Source organism: Pan troglodytes, chromosome 14 (assembly GCF_028858775.2).
Source record: "Pan troglodytes isolate AG18354 chromosome 14, NHGRI_mPanTro3-v2.0_pri, whole genome shotgun sequence".
Classification (NCBI taxonomy): domain Eukaryota; kingdom Metazoa; phylum Chordata; class Mammalia; order Primates; family Hominidae; genus Pan; species Pan troglodytes.
Genome location: NC_072412.2, coordinates 35,446,500 through 35,468,756, shown reverse-complemented (window position 1 = coordinate 35,468,756; position 22,257 = coordinate 35,446,500). Strand labels below are relative to the sequence as shown.

At 39.8% G+C, this 22,257-nt stretch overlaps 1 protein-coding gene across 10 annotated transcripts in view; it reads left to right on the top strand.

The window, feature by feature from the left end:
* Window positions 1-22,257, top strand: part of SPART (spartin) — a 67,269-nt gene that overhangs the window by 10,986 nt on the left and 34,026 nt on the right. The window contains exon 1 of one of the 10 annotated variants that reach the window (XM_063792048.1): window positions 12,473-12,660. The exons of 1 other annotated variant lie outside the window; for it this stretch is intronic. Coding sequence is in view for 1 of the 9 variants with exons in the window: in XM_054665182.2 (XP_054521157.1) it covers window positions 21,858-21,876 (19 nt within the window). In the remaining 8 variants the exon portion in view is untranslated. Of the gene's footprint in view, window positions 1-12,472; window positions 12,661-12,723; window positions 13,018-13,637; window positions 13,718-20,631; window positions 21,877-22,257 lie in introns of those variants that run through there. 8 more of the 10 variants (XM_063792046.1, XM_063792047.1, XM_063792050.1 and 5 more) reach the window with 8 other exon arrangements.

Sequence of the window (22,257 nt, the reverse complement as noted above, 5' to 3'; positions counted from 1 at the left end):
CATATAATTTTGTGGGGGAGGAGTTTAAAGGCAATATAGGGAAACTAATCATGCTGAGCATACGGTATTCAACAAAATGTTAATTTCAATAAAATAACAGTTCTGAAAACAACCTTTGAGAACCTGGGCTTTGTCTGGTACTTGCTGTGGTTTGGAACATATTACATAAACTTTCTGAGCTTCTACTTCTTCATCTAAGCATAGCCACCTTATTTGTTCATTGGGGGTGGGAGGTGGTGAGACAGAATGATGAATAAAAGATAGTCAGCAGAAGACCTTCCACTTGGCCCCCCAAAATAATATTTATTAGTCTTATCCCCAATTTAATTTTGCAGAAAAGTTAATGGGAACTCTTTTTATCTAAAAAAGTTAATCAAATTCCGAAAGTCCTTTAACTTATTCTGATGGAGTAACTTAAAGACTTGGCAAGTAGGCTTAATATATATGTAGTTTGTGTGGGCTACTTAAAATAGGATTTTCTTAGCATTTTAATTTCCACGTCTCCAGGACTGCTTAAGAAGTGCCCTGCTGTTATAATCAAACCTTGTGACTAAATATAGTTCAGTGATGCTCAGCTATGCTGTGATCTGACACTACGGGGACTTCTCTATATATAAATTAAACTAAGGAAATATTTTGGATTGCAGAACTGACTCTTTTAAAAGAAACAGGGATTCTCAAGACCTACTTGTGTCCTGAATGAGAGTTTTAAAAATGGCCAATAGCTTCTTTTTGTCAGTAATAGTAATACAGTACCAATTGTTCGAGCCAAACTGGGACTATGAGAAAAAAATAGGTAAATTCAACTTTCATTTCTCCTCTTCATATATTAGTCATGACAGCAATAAGTCTTTGCAGCTGTGTCAGGGAGATGATGGTTTTTCAAGTTAGTATTGCTTTACGAAAAAGAGCTTTATTTTTTAAAGACACAGCAGCAATTAGAAATCCAAACATGCAAAAAAGACTAAGAAATAAAGACCATTCATAAAATGAATATGATTGAATAACAAAAAAACAAGAGTTTCTGGGAAGAATCGTTTGAAAATTTTAACTGTAAAAATATAAATGTTGGCGTATTTTTGTCAAATCTCATAAAATAGCAGTTTTCTTTTTTTTCTATGAATAGTGACTTTGCTTATGAACACTTTATGAACTGACGCATTTAAATCTGTTTAGTATTGTGTTCCTGGTAATCAGCTATAATATCAGTTCATTTGGGCAATCAGGCTCGGATGAACCAGCTCCAAGAACTGAGAGTCCTGGAGCTGGAATTTCTGGGCCTCGATCTTTCCATCCAAAACCTTCATATTGCCAGAAAAGTGTTAGCTGTTCTGGAATGGGAATTCTCCCAAGACAATCAAGGATGTTCAACAATGAATTCCTGGTGTTCAGTGGATTTTGCCAGCAATTCATCACACATTTTTCTTCTTGGCTGCCCCCATAAATAATCTATTCATGAAGGGCTAGTGTCTGACTGATGATACACTGAACCAGCACTAAAGATAGTCTCTTTATTCTTGTAATCCACAATTACACAGAATTTAAAAACCTTTTATAAGTATACAGAGAATACCTGAACATAACCAGTGATTATTTTAATAATGCATAATTCTTAACCACTTTGCTGTTTTGCCAAAGGGTTCTTTCACATTCCACTTATAGGTTCCTTTTATAAAAAGACAAGCAGTGTTTAAACAGAAGTTCTGTGGGTGTGACTTGCTGCAGGCTGCACAGCGTAGGACATTCCTCTTCTCCCCTGAATCCTGAATTTCAGCAGAATCCTTACCAGGGGCCTCAGGGGCTTTTTCCAAGGAGGCCATACCTTCACATTCTTCAAAGAAAATGACTGTTTCCAACAACTTGCCTCTGTACCAGCAAAGATGACTTGTGACTGGTCAGGTCTAATCTGCACTCCCAGAAAACTATCCCATGGGTGATAGCCATCAATGTGCAAGGGGCTTGAATTACAAAAGTTTCACTCATGCACTTGCCTCCTCAGGAAGCAGGTCCCAGATAAAGCCAACCATCCACCCTTGAAAAAAACTGATTAGGTATCCATGGTTGTAAGAGCGGGAGCATCCACGCTCTGCCTCACTCCAAGGAGGGTTCTTAGTTGATGGTTACCTGGACCCCCACGGCAACCACAACCCTGAGAACCTAGGAAGTGCAGCCTTTATGAGGAAAGGGACAATTGCCTTTCTCAAGTGGAGGAAGAATTTCTACATTAAGACATTCACATATTGGTGGGGAAAATAGGTTTGAGGGATAATGATTAAAACTGTCTTTAAAAGCGCTTATCTTTACATTTCTTGAAATAAAACAAAGCACTTTTAATACACAGAATAATAACACATGAAATATTTTACAAATTTCAATTTAGTAAATCATGCACACTAACTTCCATGTATCCTCCCTTACTTATGTTGACAAAAAGAGTCAAACTCTGTAAGATATTTGAAGAGATTTATTCTGAGCCAAATATGAGTGATCGTGGTCTGTGACACAGCCTTCAGGAGGTCCTGAGAACATGTGCCCAAGGTGGTCGAGGTGCAGCTTGGTTTTATACATTTTAGGGAGGCATGAGACATCAATTAAATACATTTAAGAAATACATTGGTTCGGTCCAGAAAGGGGGGACAACTTTAAGTAGGAGGGCTTCCAGGCTATTGGTAAATTTAAACATTTTCTGGTCAACGGTTGAATTTGTCTAAAGACCTGGGATCAACAGAAAGGGCAGGCTGTCTGGATTAAGACAAAGGATTGTGGAGACCCAAGTTCTTATTTGCAAAGGAAGCCTTCAGGTGGTAGACTTCAGAAAGAATAGGTTGTAAAATGTTTATCATGTGGGGGTCTGTCCCACAGACCCTGACCCAATGACGGATGAATAAAGTACACTGACATACAGCTATTCTGCTTTGCCAATCCAGCTGAGCGTCCAGGCTGCTTACAGACTCCAAGCAGAGTGCTGTAAAGCACGGCCTCGACCAGCCAGCGAGACTCGCCAGCAAGACTCGTATTTATTCAGTAAAGATTAATTGACAAAGGCTTGAGTCAACACCACTAGGGGGTAATTGATATTGTAGACTCCGGAGTAGAAGGCAATTAAGCACCCATAGTAGATCAAAAGTTAGTCTTAGGACCACATGAGTAAACAAGCTAGTTAGGTAAACTCTCCACATTCCTTTGTTTCTACCCTAATTTATTTAACTAAGGGGACAAGGCTGCCTTCAGCTAAGTACTATATGTAAAAACCCTCAGGCCTTCCCAAAGGATTTGTGTATATTCTCTATAACTTTTTCCCACCAGCCTGACTGAACCCCCACATTATCAGACTTAAAGTCTGTGTTGATGTTAATGCCAAGGAGCTATTACGTTAGTGCAAAGGTAATTGTGGTTTTTTTTTTTTTGCCATTACTTTAATGAGAAAAACTGCAATTACCTTTGCACCAACCTAATATAATGAGTCACGTTTTGACCCCCACTTCCCATCATGGCCTGAAACAGTCTCTCAGGTTAAATTTTAAAAGAGCCCTGGCTGAGAAGAAAGTCCATTCAGATGGTTGGGGGGAACCTTAGAATTTTATTTTTGGTTTACACTTACTAGAAACTTCTCATGATTTTACACTTTCACAGTTTTATGAGATGTTTATAAATTTACTTTGCTTTGTTGCAAGTAACATATATAGTAGGAGATATGTTGGCATGTCATTTTCTGTGCTGTTCCAATATTCCAAACCTTTATTTTTTTGACTGAAAATAACTGTCCCTTTCCAGGCCTCACTGATTTCAGAGCAAGATTATGTTATGTGGATATTGAAAACAGATATGACCTCTTGGGTGTTTCCCACATTTCCTTTCTGGCACTCAGAATTGTATAGAGTTAGCTCTGCCATGATAACTTAATACAAAATACATGTTGTAGAGCTAGGCGTGGTGGTGCATACCTGTAATCCCAGTTACTCAGGAGGCTGAGGCGGGAGGATCACTTAAGCCCAGGAGTTTAAAGCCTTAGTGAGCTATGATAGTTCCACTGCACTCCAGCCTGGCAACAAAGCAAGGTGCTGACTCAAAAAAGAAAACCAACAACAAAAACATAAAGTATGTGTTGTGAACCCACATACCCACATCTGTTCTAAAGATCACTGCAACTCCATTATCAAGCAATTGCCTGATACAAAGCAGGTGCTTAATAAATATTGTTTGAATGAATGAATGAATCAATACAATCCTAAAGAGCAGACTTACTTTATCTCTCTCAAGATTTTTGTTGTAAACATTTCTAGTTTTACCTTGTCTTCTTTACTTACATTTTCTGTTTCTAGGTCTAGTTTCCTCTTCAGCTATTAGTAAAAGTATGCCAAAACTGAAATTTATTTTCTTGTGAAAAAAGATTAAAGAAGTAAATCCACGTAGAGTAGAATTGGCTGTAAAGAAGACATACAGTTGGAGAATTAATCATGGGTCTCCAAGACCATGCTCAGAATTGACAGTTCACTAGGAGGACTCACAGGACTTAGGAAAGCAATTATACCCACAGTTCTGGTTTATTACAGCAAAAGAATATACATTAAAATTAGCAATGGGAAAAGGTGCACAGAGGAAAAGTCCAGGAGAAAACAGGCGCAAGCTCCAACATATCCTCTCTCAGTGGAGTGGCACAGGCATGCTTAATTCTTTTAGCAATGATGCATGACAACATGTGCAAAGTGTTATTAATCAGGGATGCTCACCTGAGCCTTGGTGTCCAGGATTTTCATTGGGGATCAACCTTATAGGCATGCAGTGCCTGTAGGGTTGACCTCCGCAACTCAGAATCCAGCTCCCACAGGCAAAAGGCATAAAAAAACCATTCTTATCAGAACAGAATATTCCTCAAGTGCAGAGGACAGTCCTGAAGACCAGGCCTTTCTTGGGACAGTGCAGGGTCTAAGCAATCAAGGTCTGCTAAGTTATTCACCTTTTCCTGGACAGCGTGAGATTACTTTTTTAAGGAAGGGATGGTCATGGTAGAACATCTTATGATGTAGAAAAAAACCTCCTTTATGCTTCTTTTGTTATAGTCCTCTACCTACAAAGGACATCAAATAGCTATTGTTAATCAACTAATTGGCTGATTAAAACATGACATAGGTTTTCTTTTTAATGACATGGTTTAAAGGGGGGAATAGAATTTAATCAACCAGCCCTCAATCTGATAAAATAGATCTAACCCAGTGTCATCTAAGGTTACTCTACTTCATAAAGTCTGTGAGAAAGAAAGAAAGCATCCTGTGACATCTGAGTAGGCCTAGCTTTCCAGGTGTTGCCAGGAGTTGGACTGTTACCTCTGTCTAGGCCTTGGAGTTACCCAACTGAACATAAACAATTCACAGAACATGCATGTCAGACAAGACCACTCTGTGACTACTGAAGGATCAAGACAAAAACACAACCACTCTGAAATCATGTCTGAACAGAGTATTTGAATGTTGTCGAAACCACAAAAAATGGCCAAACATCTGCCTGTCTTGGCTAATACGAGTGACTGCTGCTTCTTTCCTAATTACAGTTCTGGTGTGGCTCTCATCTTCCCTCCTAGATAAGGTTTAAAATCCCCGATCATAGAATTATTCCTGATTCCTGACAGCGCCCAACCCAGAGCAAAGCCCAGTTCCTTATACCAAACCAAAATCACCTAACACAAGCCCAAATGCTATAATAGGGCCTTTCTAACACCCTTTTACCGAGATGTCTCCTAACTCCCCATGGTGTGTGTTCTCCCTCACTTCAATAAGTAATAAACCCAGTTTGCTAAAAACCTCCAGTGTATTCTTGGTTGTATTTGGCTGGAGGGCATTGACATTTGCTTTGAGCTTCCATTCCCACCTCTCATAGAAAATCTAATGCCTTCTTCAAAATGTCCAAGGGTCTCCCCAGGGGCTTACAGTCTCGAGGACATCTTTGGCTCTGAGCCTTTCCTTTCCCTAAGGAGCTCAGTTCATGGGTTCTCTCAGCATCATTCTTCGTCTCATTCTTTACATATTTGTCTTGCTCTGTACCATGTAAACAAGATGAATGGTGAGCCTTTTTCCTACATTTCTAGACAAAGCAAAATAAAACAAAACAAGACAAAACACAGCATTTTTTGGCAAACTGCTCTAAAGTATTCAGAAAATGTAGGCTTCATACATCACAAGAGCAAAAGCAACCTCAAATGCAAAATTTGGAAATTTCGTTCTGAGTCTTTTGTCAATCTATCATGTTACTTGGCTTTTCCTCTCTTCTCAATTTTTAAATTTTCTATTTTTGAGACAGGTTCTGGTTCTGTCACTCAGGCTGGAGTGCAGAGATGTGAACATGGCTCACTGTAGCCTCGATCTCCCAGGCTTGAGAGATTCTCCCACCTCAGCCTCCCAAGTAGCTGGAGCTACAGGTGTGTGCCACCATGCCTGGCTAATTTTCTTTTTTTTTTTTTTGGAAACGGGATCTCCCTGTGTTGCCCAGGCTAGTCTGGTCTTGAACTTCTGGGCCCAATTGATCCTCCCACCTCAGCCTCCCAACGTGTTGGGATTATAGGCGTGAGGCTACCACACCTGGCCTTTTCTCAGTTTTCACTGCTTCTCATTCCCTACTCCACTTGTGCAAATCTTTGCTCATTTGTAATGTAGTGACAGTATTACCAAATGCTGTGTAAGTATTCTCTCATTTATCTGTCTGATTTTGCCTGTGTCCTTGGTGACTTGTCTTGAATCTAGGTGGCTTACCAATGTATTTTCCTAAAGGAATGCAGTTATTAGAAGAATTTTGGTGTCTGGTTTTAAATCCCACTCCACCGCTCTGTTACACATATAATAGAAAATAAGATAGCCAACCCATTAGCCTATTTATAACATAATAAAAAAAGTACAATTTAGCTAGTACAAAGTCAAATTAGGTTAGTAAGAAATGTTAAAGAAATTGTTTTCCATTTTTAATCAATAAATTACCCATCATCCACTATATTTGGTCTGTAAGAGGAAAGTTATACTTTACTACGAACATCACAATTATTGATCTTTTGTCAAATGCATGCTTTTCATATAATGTAGAGTTCAAGAAAGAAAAAAGTAATGAGATCACAGGTCAGAAACCTTACCTCATGTACAACTTTTAGAACATTATTAAAACATTAACCCTCAACATAATGTACTCACAAGGAGTTTTAGTTTACATCGAGTCATCCCACTGATTTCAACATGAGCTTGGAGCAATTCGGTTATATTATTAGTGATAACCTAAGTTCACTTCATGAGATGGATACCATGACATCTAACTCAATTCATGGCTAAAGTAATTTGGACATTTCTCATTTTAATGATATTCATCATTATGTGATATACTCTCTGGGTTTTCTAATACCCACTGACAATATTATATAATAGATGAAAAGAAAAAATACTATATTTTCAGCATGTGAATAAAAAAATGACAACCTGAATGAAATTGAATCTAGCATAATTTATGATGAAACTTTTAGCACATTCATCTAACTAAACTACAGGCTTCTACACAAAAGTCTTTAGCATAATCACCCAGGATTTGTAAGTATAATGGGTATTGCAGGCCTAAAACCCAAATAGGCATATATCATTCCTAAAGTCCATTAACAAGTAGATTTTTCTTCCGAGAACATTTACGTTATTAAAATAATGCTATGTATACTACTACTGTTTTATTAATGGCACTGTGACAGGGTTACAATAGTGTTCATATTTACCATTTTTTGTACAGTGAAATAAATTCTTTGCCAAGAGAAAACAACTTCATCAATCTTAAGGAAGACAGACTTTAAAAAACATACAGATTTGCTTAGAACCAAATTGGTCTTTGCTAATCATTAAAGAATGTCAGCAAGAAGAGAAGAAATTCATGTATTACTACCAATATTTATTGAGTGCAAACTTTTTTTTTTTCAAAATTAGAGATGAGGTCTTGTTTGTTGCCCAGGGTGGTCTTGAACTCCTGGTCTCAAGTGATCCTTCTGCCTCAGCCTCCTAAAGTAGTGGGATTACAGGTGTGAGCTGCTGCACCTGGCTTGAGTGCCAACTTTAAATGAGTTACTTCAGTTAATTTAGGTAACCACCCTGTGAGGCAGATTCTATTATCACATCCCCATATTACAGATGAGAAAACAGGTCAGAGTGTTTAAGTGGCAACAACTGTGAGATGAAGGTGGCTTCAAACTCGGGTTCTTGGATTCTAGAACTAGTGGTCCCAGACTCTCTGCTACAAGTATGTGATGTAAAAATATTTGACCGGGGTATGTATACCACTGGAGGTATGCAGAAAATTTACAGGGATATAAGATAAGATAATCAATATCCAGATTTTAATTTTTTATGTGCTATTTCCTAGTATCTTTTTTCCTACTCCTCCTTTCACACTAAAACTTCTCCCACTTTATGCAAGAAATACACAGCTCCCTAAATCTTACTCTGGTGCATTACCCAGGGGTAAAAGCCCCAAAAGTGCCATGATTTCAAAATATTGTTCTCTTCTATAATGGTATGATGGTAATTTTCATTTAAAGACCTCAGCCACAATTATTCACTAGTTTTAGAGAATTATTTTTTTTAGAAGGATCTGGTAAGAAAAAAAGACAGGGGAGAAAAGTTAGAAGTTAAGTGACAGCAGCTGGTTTTTAGCCAATTATTCCTATCCTGAGATGGCCAGGTGGAAATGACCAAATCAAATCTCCTTGTAAACATGCAAGGTATATTCTGGTGGAAAGAGAATGGGGAGTCCTTGTCTATGAAATGCTTTTTAGCAGGGTACACCTGGTCTGTCTAGATGGCCTAAGGTAAATAAACCCGGAATTGATCGATATATTAATACATGGAATGGCCCAGTGGAAAATGTCAGTGTCCACCATATAATTATTTCAGTATAAAACGGAGATAGTTCCTGACTGAAAGAGCTCCATCTGTGTAAGTGTTCACCGGCATAGCTTACTCAGAGACCTCACCTGCGAGATCTAAGCCAGAATGTGTTCTAAGGAATTCGGGGAAGCCCTGGGGACCTGGGTTAGTGGTTTTGGATACTGCCATTATTTTCTTGTGACTGGGTAAAAGAAAGTTCTGAATCTTGTCAGTCTGATTTGACAGTCCAAGCCTTGTTTTACCTCAATAAGATATATTAAATGTTAAAAATGGCTTTTTACATGTTTCCAAATATACGCAATTATTTTCTGCTAATCTCAAGCACCCCTTTGGCCTAAGCAGATCCAAGTTTTGTGATGCTTGCAGCTTACACAGTTTGAATGGCCTTCTGTAGGAAAATAATAAAAGTGAATCAAAAAATTACTAATTCAAAAAAGCTGACGAATACTACAGATACCACAAAATCCAGAAAAATAACATCATTCTATTATTCAGGTGCTCGGCACAGCCCATAATACTTTCCCCCACCTTTCTTGGCTCTATGCTCATTGCTTCTTCATATGAAAATGATTTTGCAACATATTCCACAGAGATAACAGATAATTCAGTTTTTCCTCTAGCATAGTTTATCAAGATTAGCTTTTTAATATAATTTAGGAAAGCTCAGTTCAGCTTCATAATTCAGTATTAAGAGTGTCACAGAATTTCACAATTATCGAATTTGGAAGGACCACTAATACAGGTTTTGACCAGGTACTGAGGAGCAAACCAAATCCTTTGCTTACACTTTTCTACCGATGAGCTTCTGGCCCTGTTCACTTTACTTGTTCCTTCTACCACATCCTTCTGGTACTGGGCACTGTAGGACCCAAACAGAAAGCAATATGGTGCCTGGCCAGTGTCTTTCTGTTTGGATGCCAGGTAATTCTGCAGTCAGTAGTACGAATATTCCTAGAAGTCAGCACTAGACTACTATGGCTAGCAGTAACTTAACCATACGTGGAAGCTTCTGTGAACATAATCGTACCTCATAAAACAAAAATTAACCACACTGACTTACTGTAGTTTTTTGTTTGTTTGTTTGAGATAGAGTTTTGCTCTTGTTGCCCAGTCTGGAGTCAATGGCACAATCTCGGCTCATGGTGACCTCCACCTCCCGGGTTCAAGTGAGTCTTCTGCCTCAGCCTCCTGGGTAGCTGGGATTACAGGCATGTGCCACCAAGCCCAGGTAATTTTGTATTTTTAGTAGAGACCGGGTTTCTTCATGTTGGTCGGGCTGGTCTTGAACTCCCGACCTCAGGTGATCCGCCTGCCTCGGCCTCCCAAAGTGCTGGGATTACAGGTGTGAGCCACCATGCCTGGCCTGCAGCTTTGTAGTAAGTTTTGAAATTGGAATGTGTCAGTCCTCCAACTTCATTCTTCTTTTTCAAGATGTGTGTGTGTGTGCGCATGTGGCTATTCTGGGTCCTTATATTTCCCTGGATTGTATGAATTTTAGGATCAGCTTGCAAAATTCTGCAAAAAAGTCATTTGGGATCTTGACACGGATTGTGTTGCGTCTGGAGGTCCATTTGAGAAGTACTGCCATCTTCCCAATATGAAGTCTTTCAACCCTTTAACATGGGATGTCTTTCCATTTATTTAGGTCTTTAAGTTCTTCCAGCAATGTTGTATGGTCTTCAGCATACAAGTCTTGCACTTATTACATTTATTTCTAAGTATTTTATTCTTCTTGATAATATTATGAATGGAATTAATTTCATTTTTGAAATGTTCATTGCTAGTGTATAGAAATACTATTGATTTCTGTATGTTGACCTGTTGTCCTGAATCCTTGATGAACTCATTTATTAGTTCTAACAGTGTTGTAGTAAATTCTTTAGAGTTTTCTATATATAACAATTTTGTGTATAGAAATTCTACATGTTTTAAACACATTCATCTTTATGGCTGTTGGAAATTTTAAAAATTCTATTTAAATGTATGTACTTTTTAAATGTAAAGAAGTAGAGTAGATGACCAATAAAAGATTTCCTTTCTTTTTTTGGTGGGGGCCAGGGGGTACAGGGTCTGGCTCTATTGCCCAGGCTGGGGTGCAGTGGCACAATCTCAGTCACTGCAGCCTCTGCCTCCCCAGCTCAGGTGATCTTCCTGCCTCAGCCTCTGGAGTAACTGGGACTACAGATGTGTACCACCACGCCCAGCTAATTTTTGTGCTTTTTTTGTAGGGATGGGTTTCGTCATGTTGCCCAGGCTGGTCTCGAACTCCTGGGCTCAAGCGATTCTCTTGCCTCGGCCTCTGGAGTAGCTGGGACTACAGGCATGAGCCACCAAGCCTGGCCAATATTTGCAAGACTAAAGAAATATTGACATACAATTTCACAATATGGAACGGAAATATGAGTTCAAGAAGAAAAGAAATGATGTAAAATTTCCTTCTGTTAAAAGCTTGTTCATGTAGTTTTAAAAATTGATGATTTTAGATATTAAATTGGTATTTAGATTCCACTGGCTACATTTAAAAGTTATATAACTTTTATTTTAAAATGTTAATTTACAATAAAACAGAAGTTGCTTCTTTTGTAACTATTTAAGTCAGATGAGAAATTGTGATGGTCAATCCAAAAACGTGGAAGTGAGAATACAGTCATAGTCTTTGGGGACTCCTTTGGGGGTATAAGAGCAAAATCATTTTGAAACCACTGTATTAATATATTCCTAATAGGTTTTGCTTTTTGGGATGACTGACTGCTACCTTTCTGAGATTTGAGGGAGTCACTTAACTGGTCCTAAGGCCAGGTGCGGTGACTCACGCCTGTAATCCCAGCACTTTGGGAAACTGAGGCAGGTGGATCGCTTGAGGTCAGGAATTCGAGACCAGCCTGGCTAACTTGAGGTCAAGCTTTCAAGACCAGCTTGGCCAATATGGCGAAACCCCGTCTCTACTAAAAATACAAAAAATTAGACGGGAGTGGTGGTGCACAGCTGTAATTCCAGCTTCTCTGGAGGCTGAGGCATGAGAATCGCTTGAACCTGGGAAGCAGAGGTTGCAGTGAGCCGAGATCATGCCACTGCACTCCAGCCTGGGCAACATAGTAAGACTCTGTCTCAAAACAAAACAAAAACACAACAACAACAAAACTGGTTCTAAATGCTCCGGGCAAGTACATACTGCTTTTTCTTTTTTCTGTTTTTTTCCCTAAGGCAGCCCTATTGAAGAGTCTGTCATCTACAATATTTTACTAATTTAAAAACACTTGTCAAGAAGGGTACAGTATGTTCATCTTGATTTTACTCTTTGTATCCTGGAATCAGGAACTAACAGTTTTATGATAGTGATATAGACTTTACACACACACCAAGACTTAAAACACGTGGCGCAGGCGGGCTTTTGGAAATTAACTGTGCTCTGGATACAGAAGTCACAAAGCTCCGGCTGCAGAGACATTGAGGGGATAATCAGCCTTTATTGTCTCTCGTGCACTGTGCCCAGCGCTCCCTCTAGCGGCCACAAGCGCTCACTGCCCACACTCTCTTCTAGTCTCTCCGGAGGCCTCGGTTTCGCTGGAGAGAAAGAGATTGCGCAGGCGCGGAGCAGCCGACGTGGCCGCAGGGGACCGTGCCTGGGGGGGTCTGCGTGGAGCCGCTGACTCGCGAGGTTCTCTGTCGCCTGCCGCCCTCGCTCCTTTTCTCCCCTTCTAGAGTGTTACGGTGACTCTTGGGTCCGAAGGGGACGGACGTCCTCCCACGTACCATTTAGAAGGTCAGAGTGGGCAGAACCTAGTCTGAGCAGGCCGGTGATGAATCCGCTGGCAAGACGCGCGCGTGGGCACTCACGTGACCTAGGCTGAGGCGGCGGCGTGCTGCGGGCTCTGTGGCGGAAGCGAGGCCGACGGGCGGGGCCGCGCGGCCGCGTGACGCGAAGCGTTCGAGAGCGCGCGTCGTGGAACGTCTTGGTTGCCACGGCGAGCGCGCGCGCGAGGCCTTGGGAACCTCGGGACCGGCACCCGGCGAGCGCAGCGGCGACCAGTGTAGGGGAGTGGGAGCTGGCCCGTGCCGCGGCGGCCGCGCAGGGAGCTCTCGAGGCGACGCCGGGGCGCCCGAGGTCTGGAAGGCGCAGGTCGGGTGCGGGGGAGTTCACCCCTGCGCGGTCCCCTGGGTGGGCGGGGTGGGCGCCCCAGGCCCCGCGGACTCGGCTGGGAGGCTGAGCGGGCGACGGTCACGGGACAAGGGCGGAGGGGGTGGGGGCCTCATCCGAGTCTCAGAGATGGAACTTTCGAGGAAGGGAGCGATTTCGAGAGAGAATAGTTTGAGAAGTTGTTCTCAGTCCCTTCCCTCGCGGGAGTGTGGTATTTAGGGAAGCTTCGGCCTCTTAACCCATGGACTGTTAGGATGGAGGGAATCCTTCCCGCTCGCTTCCTATCGCGGAGTCCTTTCGGAGCATCGCTATTGATCATTCTCGCGGCCCCAACCCCGTTGTTTACTTTGGCTTCGCGGATCTCTGTGGTCTTTTGCCCTCCCGCAGCGCCCACGGCCCCGTCAAGGTTGGGCAGCCTTTCTCTACAAGAAGGCCCACGAACAACTGCAGTTATATTGGGATGGATTGCGCGTGATTTTACTCTTTACAATACATTCTTTCATGCTTCCTAGGGATTGAGCTGCGCGGAGGATCCCTCCGACTTAATTCTGGGCCTGAGAAAAGTTTCTCTTGGAATGCGCAGTTTCGTGACGCGGCATTATTGCGTGACTGTAGGGCTGACCCAGTTTTTCACTTTCTAATTGTAAGGAAGTGCACTAGTAGTCCACCGAGGATCCTCGAGGTTGGCCTTATTGTATCATAATTTAACGAATTTGCGTTGCAGGTTGTTACAGCCTTTAAAATAATGGCCTCATATTTAAGAATGTAGCAATTTTTCTTTGAAATTTCCGAAAGTGGGGAAAAAAGTAATAGAAGACTGCACCTATATGGAATTATTTTCTGATTCGCAGTTCTTTATAATCGTAGACTTAATTTGGTGGCTTTATTGGACCTGTTTGAAACAGGAAGCCTTTCTGTAATGTGGTTTCGGGTCGGCTTCACCTCTGGCACTCTCTGAAACGTCGTTGTCTATGGTTTCCCTAAGAAGCTAGAATGAGCGGGATGCTACGGAGGGAGGTGTATACAGGTATTAGACAAAGCCCCCTCCGCTTTTTTGGTAAAGGGCCAAATAGGCATTAGATCAACTTGTGCTAGCTCTAAGGAGATAAATGCGGTATTATTAAAGACTGCTTGTAATGTTGACTGTTAAGTGAGAGTGTTACTTCTTTCAGTGTTTATGGAATCGAACTAAATTGCTAGGTATTTTAATGCAGAATTTTACCTTTTCTTGGGTATTTTTTAAGACATACACAGACATACATGTAGTTATGTTGAAATAAATGTGTTTTATTAGAACATTAAAAAATTAGAATTTAGGTGAACTACTGGTATCGGAACAGATTTTGGTTGTTGAAGACTGTACACTGGTGTAGGTACTGTTTAATACATCAGATGGTCATTTCAAAGACTTTGTCTTCTTAACTTTGAAAATTAAATAATGTGAAATAATGTGATAATGGTTTTTATCTTTTCAGGACGCTTGATTGACACTTAATTGTGCTTAGGAATAGAATAGGCTTTTTTTTAAGTCACCATCCTCCAATCCTTATTTCTGTAAAATGTATTTTCTGAGACCACTGAGGATATAGCAAATCCCAGTCACAAAATAAAAATGTGATATTTTAATATAAACCTTTTTCTTTCTGTGTTGAGATTCCCCAGAGATTAGACTGAAATTGACCATTAGACTTATATATAACCTCTAGATACCCAGGCTCTTCTCTCGTGTATCCTTTTTTTCTCTTTAAGATGGAGATGTAGCAAGGAAGTTTATTAAGCAATCCTGTGGAATTAGCCCTCCCACTCCACCCCTACACACAGGCACACTCTTCTTTCTCAGTAGCCATCTTGTTCCCTCCATTGACACATTATTTAGGAAATCTTTCATCACACTGTATGTAAAATAAGCTTAGAAATAAAGGTATACCCAAGGTAAATATTGCTTCTAGCTATATTCCTTCATTATGCCTCGCTTCTACTTTCAAATGCTACCTATTGAAGATTTAAGCCACATGACTTTCTACGATGGGACACTCTGGGTTTTCTTCACCCCTCCCTCACTCTGCTGACTTGTAAACATAGTAGGACTTTTAGATTTGGAATCAAACACATCTCATCTAATTTTCATTTTCATTTTTCTTTTCTTTCTTTCTTTCTTTTTTTTTTTTTTAAGAGACAAGGTCTTGCTCTGTCACCCAGGCTGGTTGGAGTGCAGTGGTGCAGTCATAGCTCACTGCAACCTTGAACTTCTGGGCCCAAGCTATCCTCCGGCCTCAGCCTGTGCAGTAGCTGGGATTACAGGCGAGAGCTCATTTAATTTTCTTGACAGATAATCTTCTGATCCATGAACTGATTTGAATCTATCATTTACTAGCTCTCTTCTTGGGCAAGCTGCTCACTATTTGTAAAACATTTTAAAAATCAGATATCAACCTCCAAGAGTGAGGATTGGATAACCTTAGAAGGGTGCCAGACACATATAGAGAGCTTAACAAAAGATAGTAAATTTTGGTGCTTCTGAGGGCCAGAGACAGACCATGTCCATTATATCTTTGCTATATATTATAGTAGTGAGTGATTTTTAAAGCAGTACTTTTAATTTGCTTGTGAACCCCCAAATAATTTTTGTAAAACTGTCCCTCTTGCACACTTTTGGTTAACTTACAGCATTTTACATCATGCGTTAGTTGAAAAGGATGCAGTTTCCCACATGGTATTGATATTAACATTTTAATATTGGTACATCATTCTTTCAACTGTATTCAGTGGGGTATCATATCTTTGTAGTTTTATATCCATCACCATCAATTTTTAAAATACATTATATTTTACACACTTCCTTTTTAAAAAAATTTTACATTTTTGTCACCCCCACCCCACAGAATATTATCTTAAGGTAATGCATTTTTATGCTTGAAAGCTTTTTATTAATCTCTGTGATACATGGCTTTAATAACAATAGTTATATAAATTGAAGCTAAGTTTAAAAATTTCCTGTAACTAATTCTGTAAGTTGTAATTTTTCTTTTGGGTTGAGTTATTATAAATAGTTGATTAGAATAGCATAAAAACTTGATGGATTTTAGTGAATAATAATTATTAAGAGTAGAAGTTTACTGGAAATCTGTGTCCTAATGGAATGGATAGTGGGAGTTGTGCCTAAATTAAAGGAGGGTCTTTGAGCCCTTCGACTTATTGTTTGTTGATAGGGAGGCTTTTCCATCCTGGGGCAGTGTACCATAGTAAGAATAGAAGTGGGTGAGAAGTATGCCTTTATTTTGTAAAGTGGAAGATTGTGAAAGGATCTTGGGGAATAAAAACCAGCATGATAACTGGACGATGGGCATATTCTCAGGCAGATCAGTTTAGTGAGAAGTACTCATGGGAGTAAAGGATCTGGAAGCCTTTTTCTTAAAATTACACATGTTGTTGGTGTATGTCCCATGGAAGACTTCATTTGTCCTGGGGGGCACACATCCCCCAGTTTGAAGACCATTTAGAGTGGTAATTCTCAGTGGGGGGACGATTTTGCTGCCCAAAGTACATTTGGCAATGTCTGGAGACATTTTTGGTTGTCACAACTGGGATGAGGGGGTGGTGCTGCTATGGGCATCCAGTGGACAGAGATCAGGGATGCTGCTAACAAAGAATTATCCAACCCAAAATGTCAACCATGCCAAGATTGAGAAACCCTGATTTAGAGGATTTGTTTTGGAATCAGACTATTTAATTCTGTAAACTAGTGCAGGGTCAGTAAACTTTTTTTGTTAAGTGCCAGATAGTAAATATTTTAGGCTTTTGGGGCCATGTATGATCTCTGTTGCACATTCTTCTTTGTTTTTATAACTTTTAAAAATGTAAAAGTAATTCTTAATTCCAGGGCCTTTCAGAAAACGGGTGATCTAAGGCAATTAATGCTTGCAAACTTCAATTTTCTTCTCTGCAAAGTAGTACTAATAGTAATATTGCATCAAGAATTGTTTGTAAGGATTGAGATAAACACCTAGCATACTGTCCAGCGTATGTTAAGTACTCTAAATGATGCATGAGGATAGTGGTGTCCTATCGTATGTAGCACAAAAGTGGGTGCCAAGTCACAGTGTTGTTCAAGACCCTGTTCAAGTCATTTGGACAAATTTAATGATGCTGGTGAAGCTCCCAATCAACTCACAGAAGCCTATTTAACCTCTGCTCTCTTTCTGCTGTCTTAGTCTGGGCCTCCATGTATCCTGAGGAAGATAAAATACAAAATGCCTGTCTTGTGGTTTCTTTGGAAAGATGTGGCAATCTTATGACACAACAGGATAGTATTCCAGGAGAAGAGATTGTTAATTTTGATAGGGGTTGTGGGGTAGAGCAAATAGGTGGGTCTGTATATGGTCAATTGTATATGGTATTTTCTAAATTGGGTACTGAATATATTCTGTTGGCTACCATGAAGTTGTTGCATGATAAGGCCGACTAGTGGCTCTTCAGGTTAGAAAGTATAGTTATATTATTAATCGGAAGCTAGACCAATTTTAATGAATGCTTTCTGTGATGCTTCTGTGCTTTCATAGTGTAGATTGCTGCTAAAATAGTTTCATATCAGTGAAATTCTTCTATCGTAAGTTTTCATGAGATCACAGGAAAAGAATTGCCACATCTAATAACAGTAGCCACTAGGTACATGTGGATATTGAGCACTTGCAGTGGGGTTAGTTGGAATTGAAATATCTTTTCAGTGTAAAACACATACTGAGTTTTGAAGACTTCATACCAAAAAAAGAAGGCTAAAATATTTAACTGAAAGTTTTTATATTAACTGCATATTGAAATAATATTTTTGATATATTTGGATAAATAAGATACTATCATTGACATTAACTTCACCTGTTTTTTACCTTTTTAATGTTATTAGAAAATTATAAATTACATATGTGGCTTGCATTACAGTTCTGTTCGACATAGTTGCTCTAAAGCTTCCATTTACTTTTTTAATAGTAATTAAATTTTCTATCATACACATAGATTTAAGAAAAATCTTACCCCTTCCTCCCAAAGTCAGCTTGTATCATTTTTCTTACCCAATTCTTTTGGTCTTTTTTGTACTCTAAACAGTGCGAATATATTGGCACTTTTTCAGTTTTAGGCACTGTCCATTAACTTCTCAGTGGGAAAGATGAAGTTTTATCTCTTTCATCCTTTGTCGCATGCACATAAACTTTTTATCCATCCATCTTCCCATCTTTTCAATATGGTTGTACCATAATTTTGTTTATATTGAGATTCATTGTGTATATTATGACACCAATCAAAACTGAAACATTTAGTACATTATGATTACTTTTTATTTCTTGCTCAACATCGTTTTCCCTAGAGTTAATCCTTAGTTTTTAATTATTACTAATGGAACCCTGAATACTCTCACGGTTGTGTAGATCTTTTTTCAGAGCTTACAATCACATTAGATATTCTATCAGTTTTACTTTCTTAAAAAATTCTTTTCTGTTGTCTCCTACTCCGCCCTGGGGTGTTTGCCTAATCGTTATCTTGGAAACTTATCATCAGTCTTGGGATTCCTTTCATCAAACATGGTACCCAGCAAACAGAAGATGTGATAACTGAGCAATCACTTGGCTGGGTTTAGAAGCTATTTTTACTCAGAATTATGAATTAAATGTATAATTTCCTTCTTCTATTGTTGCCTTTAAGAAGTTCCTTAGCACTCTTACTTCTCTCTCTTTTTTTTTGTATAAGTATTTTAAAGATGATCCTTTTGAGCCTAGTGTTCTAAAATGTCATGTATGTTTCTTGGTGTGAAATCTTTTTTTCTTATTTATTTATTTATTTTTATTTTTTTGAAACAGAGTCTTGCTCTGTCGCCCAGGCTGGAGTGCAGTGGTGTGATCTCGGCTCACTGCAAGGTCCGCCTCCCGGGTTCAAGCAATTCTCCTGTCTCAGCCTCCTGAGTAGCTGGGACTACAGGCGCCTGCCACCACGCCTGGCTAATATTTTTGTATTTTTAGTAGAGACGGGGTTTCACCTTGTTAGCCAGGATGGTCTCGATCTCCTGACCTTGTGATCTGCCCACCTCAGCCTCCCCTTTTTTTCTTATTTTTTGCCTATTGGTTTTTTTATTTACTTTTATTTGTTAGAGATGGGGTCTTGCTCTTTCAACCCAGGCTGGAGTACAGTGGTGTGATCATAGCTCACTGCAGCTTAGAATTCCTGTGCTCAAGTAATTCTCCTGCCTCACTTCCTGAGTAGCTGGAACTACAGGCACGCGCCAGCACGTCTGGCTAATTTTTTAATGTTTTCTTTGTAGAGATGGTCTCACTATGTTGCCCAGGCTGATCTCAAACTCCTGGACTCAAGCGATCCTCCTGTCTCAGCCTCCTAAAGTGCTGGGATTACAGGTGTCAGCCACTGTGCCCAACCTGTTGGTCTTTTTAAATTAGGAAATTCATGTTTTCCAATTCTAGGAAATTCTATGAATTATTTCTTTAATTCTTTCATCCCTTATTTTTTCTCTATTCTCTATTTCTAGGAGGTTTTTTGTTTGTTTGTTGGGTTTTTTTTGTTTTTTGTTTTTTTGTTTTTTTGATGGAGTCGCGCTCTGTGAACAGGCTGGAGTGCAGTGGCACGATCTCGGCTCAGTGCAACCTCTGCCTTCTGGGTTCAAGCAATTCTCCTGTCTCAGCTTCCTGAGTAGCTGGGATACAGGTGCATGCCATGATGCCCTGCAAATTTTTTAGTATTTTTAGACGGGGTTTCACCATATTGGTCAGGCTGGTCTCGAGCTCCTGACCTCAGATGATCTGCCCGCCTCAGCCCCCCATATTTCTAGAAGTTTTATTATTCAAATGATATGCCTTATAGACTGGGTCCTAATTTTCTTATTTATTCTTGCCTATTTTTCATCTCTGTCTTTTTGCTCTGCTTTCTGGGCATTTTCTATAATTGTATGACCTCATCCTTCTTGAGTTTTTCCTTCCTGCTTTTTAAATATTTAATTTCCCAGAGTTCCTTTTGTCACTCGAATATCCTTTTTTCAGTGTGCACGCATCCCACTTTTTATTTTATGGATGCGATATTTTCTTTTTCTTTATGTTGATATAAATGATAGGGTTTGTTTTTTTTTTTACGTTTCCTGCACATTGTCCATTTCAACCAAATTACATTGCTCTTCTTTTAATCCTTTATACTGGATGTTTGCCTCATGTTTTGTGATCCTGGGCTGTTTGTGTGTCTGTGTGTGAGTGTGTGCGTGTGAGTGAAGCACTAGAAAGCTGATCTGAGATTCTATGGGTGGAACCTATCAACTATGGCTTCTGAACGGTGAATTGCTTGGACAGTTTTCCTTAGGGAACTCTCACTGTCACTATTCTTTGTGTCTTTCTTCTTGGTGGTGATCAGATTCCTCAAGAAGATAACTTCCAATCTCCTTTCTTGAGGGGTACCTGGCAGCCGGAACTCTAATTACCAAGTTGTGGGGAAGAAGGCTGTGGGTCTCAATAATCAATGTGTAACATTTCACTTAATCCCCCTGCTTTTGGTTTTTACCCTTAATCATGCCTGATAGTTTCTTATCCTCACTTTATTTTACACTCTTCTAGATCAAAGCACTCAGTCTTTCAGGGCTGTAGAGAAACAGTGTCCTGAGTGCTTGGTGTAAGAAAGATCTGAGGGTGCTAATTTGTAAATAGGCTTTCAACCAGTCCTCTTTTTTCAGCTCTATGTCTACTTCCTTTCCATAGGAAGATTGAATTCCATCAATTCTTATGCCTTTGGAGGTTCTTGATGTGATGTAAGTGCAGCTGCGTCTCTGATTTTCCCACTGACAGTTTAAAGCATCTGTTTTCTCAAGTGTGTTTTGGGAGTTTTCACTTGTCTGCCTCCTTTTTTGACACCAAGTACTGTTGACTTTTCATCTTCCCTATTTGTACTTGTGAGTTATGGCTTTATTATTTATCTGTTTTATTGAGGAATCACATAAAATGCATATAGTACCCTGATCTTAAATGTATAGTTTAATGATTTTTATGTATATATACAGTAGTCCCCCCTAACCCCTTATCCAAGGGAGATAAGTTGCAAGACCCCTAGTGGATGCCTGAAACCATGGATAGTGTGGCACCCAATTGCTTTCAATTGGAACATGTTTCTGTTCATATCTCAGCCTTTTCCATCTTAACTAAACACTTATCACATGCTTTGACCATAAGTTTTGCAGTTTAAGGGACAACAGCAAAACTGGCACTAATTTCTTTTTCCTTCTTCACAATTTCAGGAATAGAAAATATGTTATTAATGGTAGATCTTAGCAACCTCAGCGTATGATTTTTTTTCTTAAGTTGAAAACTTTAACCTTTTCGCTTGAAGGAAGCACTTCACAGCTTTTCAGTGTATCAAAATTGCCAGCATCACTACTGTTGCACTTTGGGGCCATTATTAAGTAAAAAGAATTAGTTGAATCCAACCACCACAATATTGGAACAGTTGATCTGATAACCAAGATGGCTACTGTATTAGTCCGTTTTCACGCTGCTGTAAAGAACTGCCCAAGACTGGGTACTTTATAAAGAAAAGAGGTTTAATTGACTCAGTTCTGCGTGGCTGGGGAGGCCTCAGGAAACTTACAGTCATGGTGGAAGATGAAGGGGAAGCAAAGACCTTCTTCACATGACGGCAGGAAAGAGAGAGCTAGCAAAAGCTGGAAAAACTGCCTTATAAAACCATCAGATGTTGTGAGAACTCACTATCAGGAGAACAGCATGGGGCAAACTGCCCCCGTGATCCAGTCATCTCCCACGGGGTCCCTCTCTTGACACCTGGGGATTATGGGTATTACAGTTCAAGGTGAGATCTGGGTGGGGACATCGCCAAACCATATCAGCTACTAAGTGATCATGGGAGGGGAGCATAGACAGCATGGATGCCCTGGACAAAAGGATGATTCATGTCCCAGGGGGCACAGAGAGAGACAACAGGAGATTTAATCATGATACTGAGAATGTGCAATTTAAAATTTATGAATTATTTATCTCTAATTTTCCATTTAATATTAATATTTTCAGATCATGGTTGACTGCAGGTAACTGAAACCACAGAAAATGAAGCTATACATAAGGGGGGACCACTGTACACCCTTGTAGTCATCACTCAGATCAACAGAGAACATTTCCAAAGGCCATGAGATTCCCTCCTGTACCTGTGAAGTCTGTAGCCTCTACCTATAAG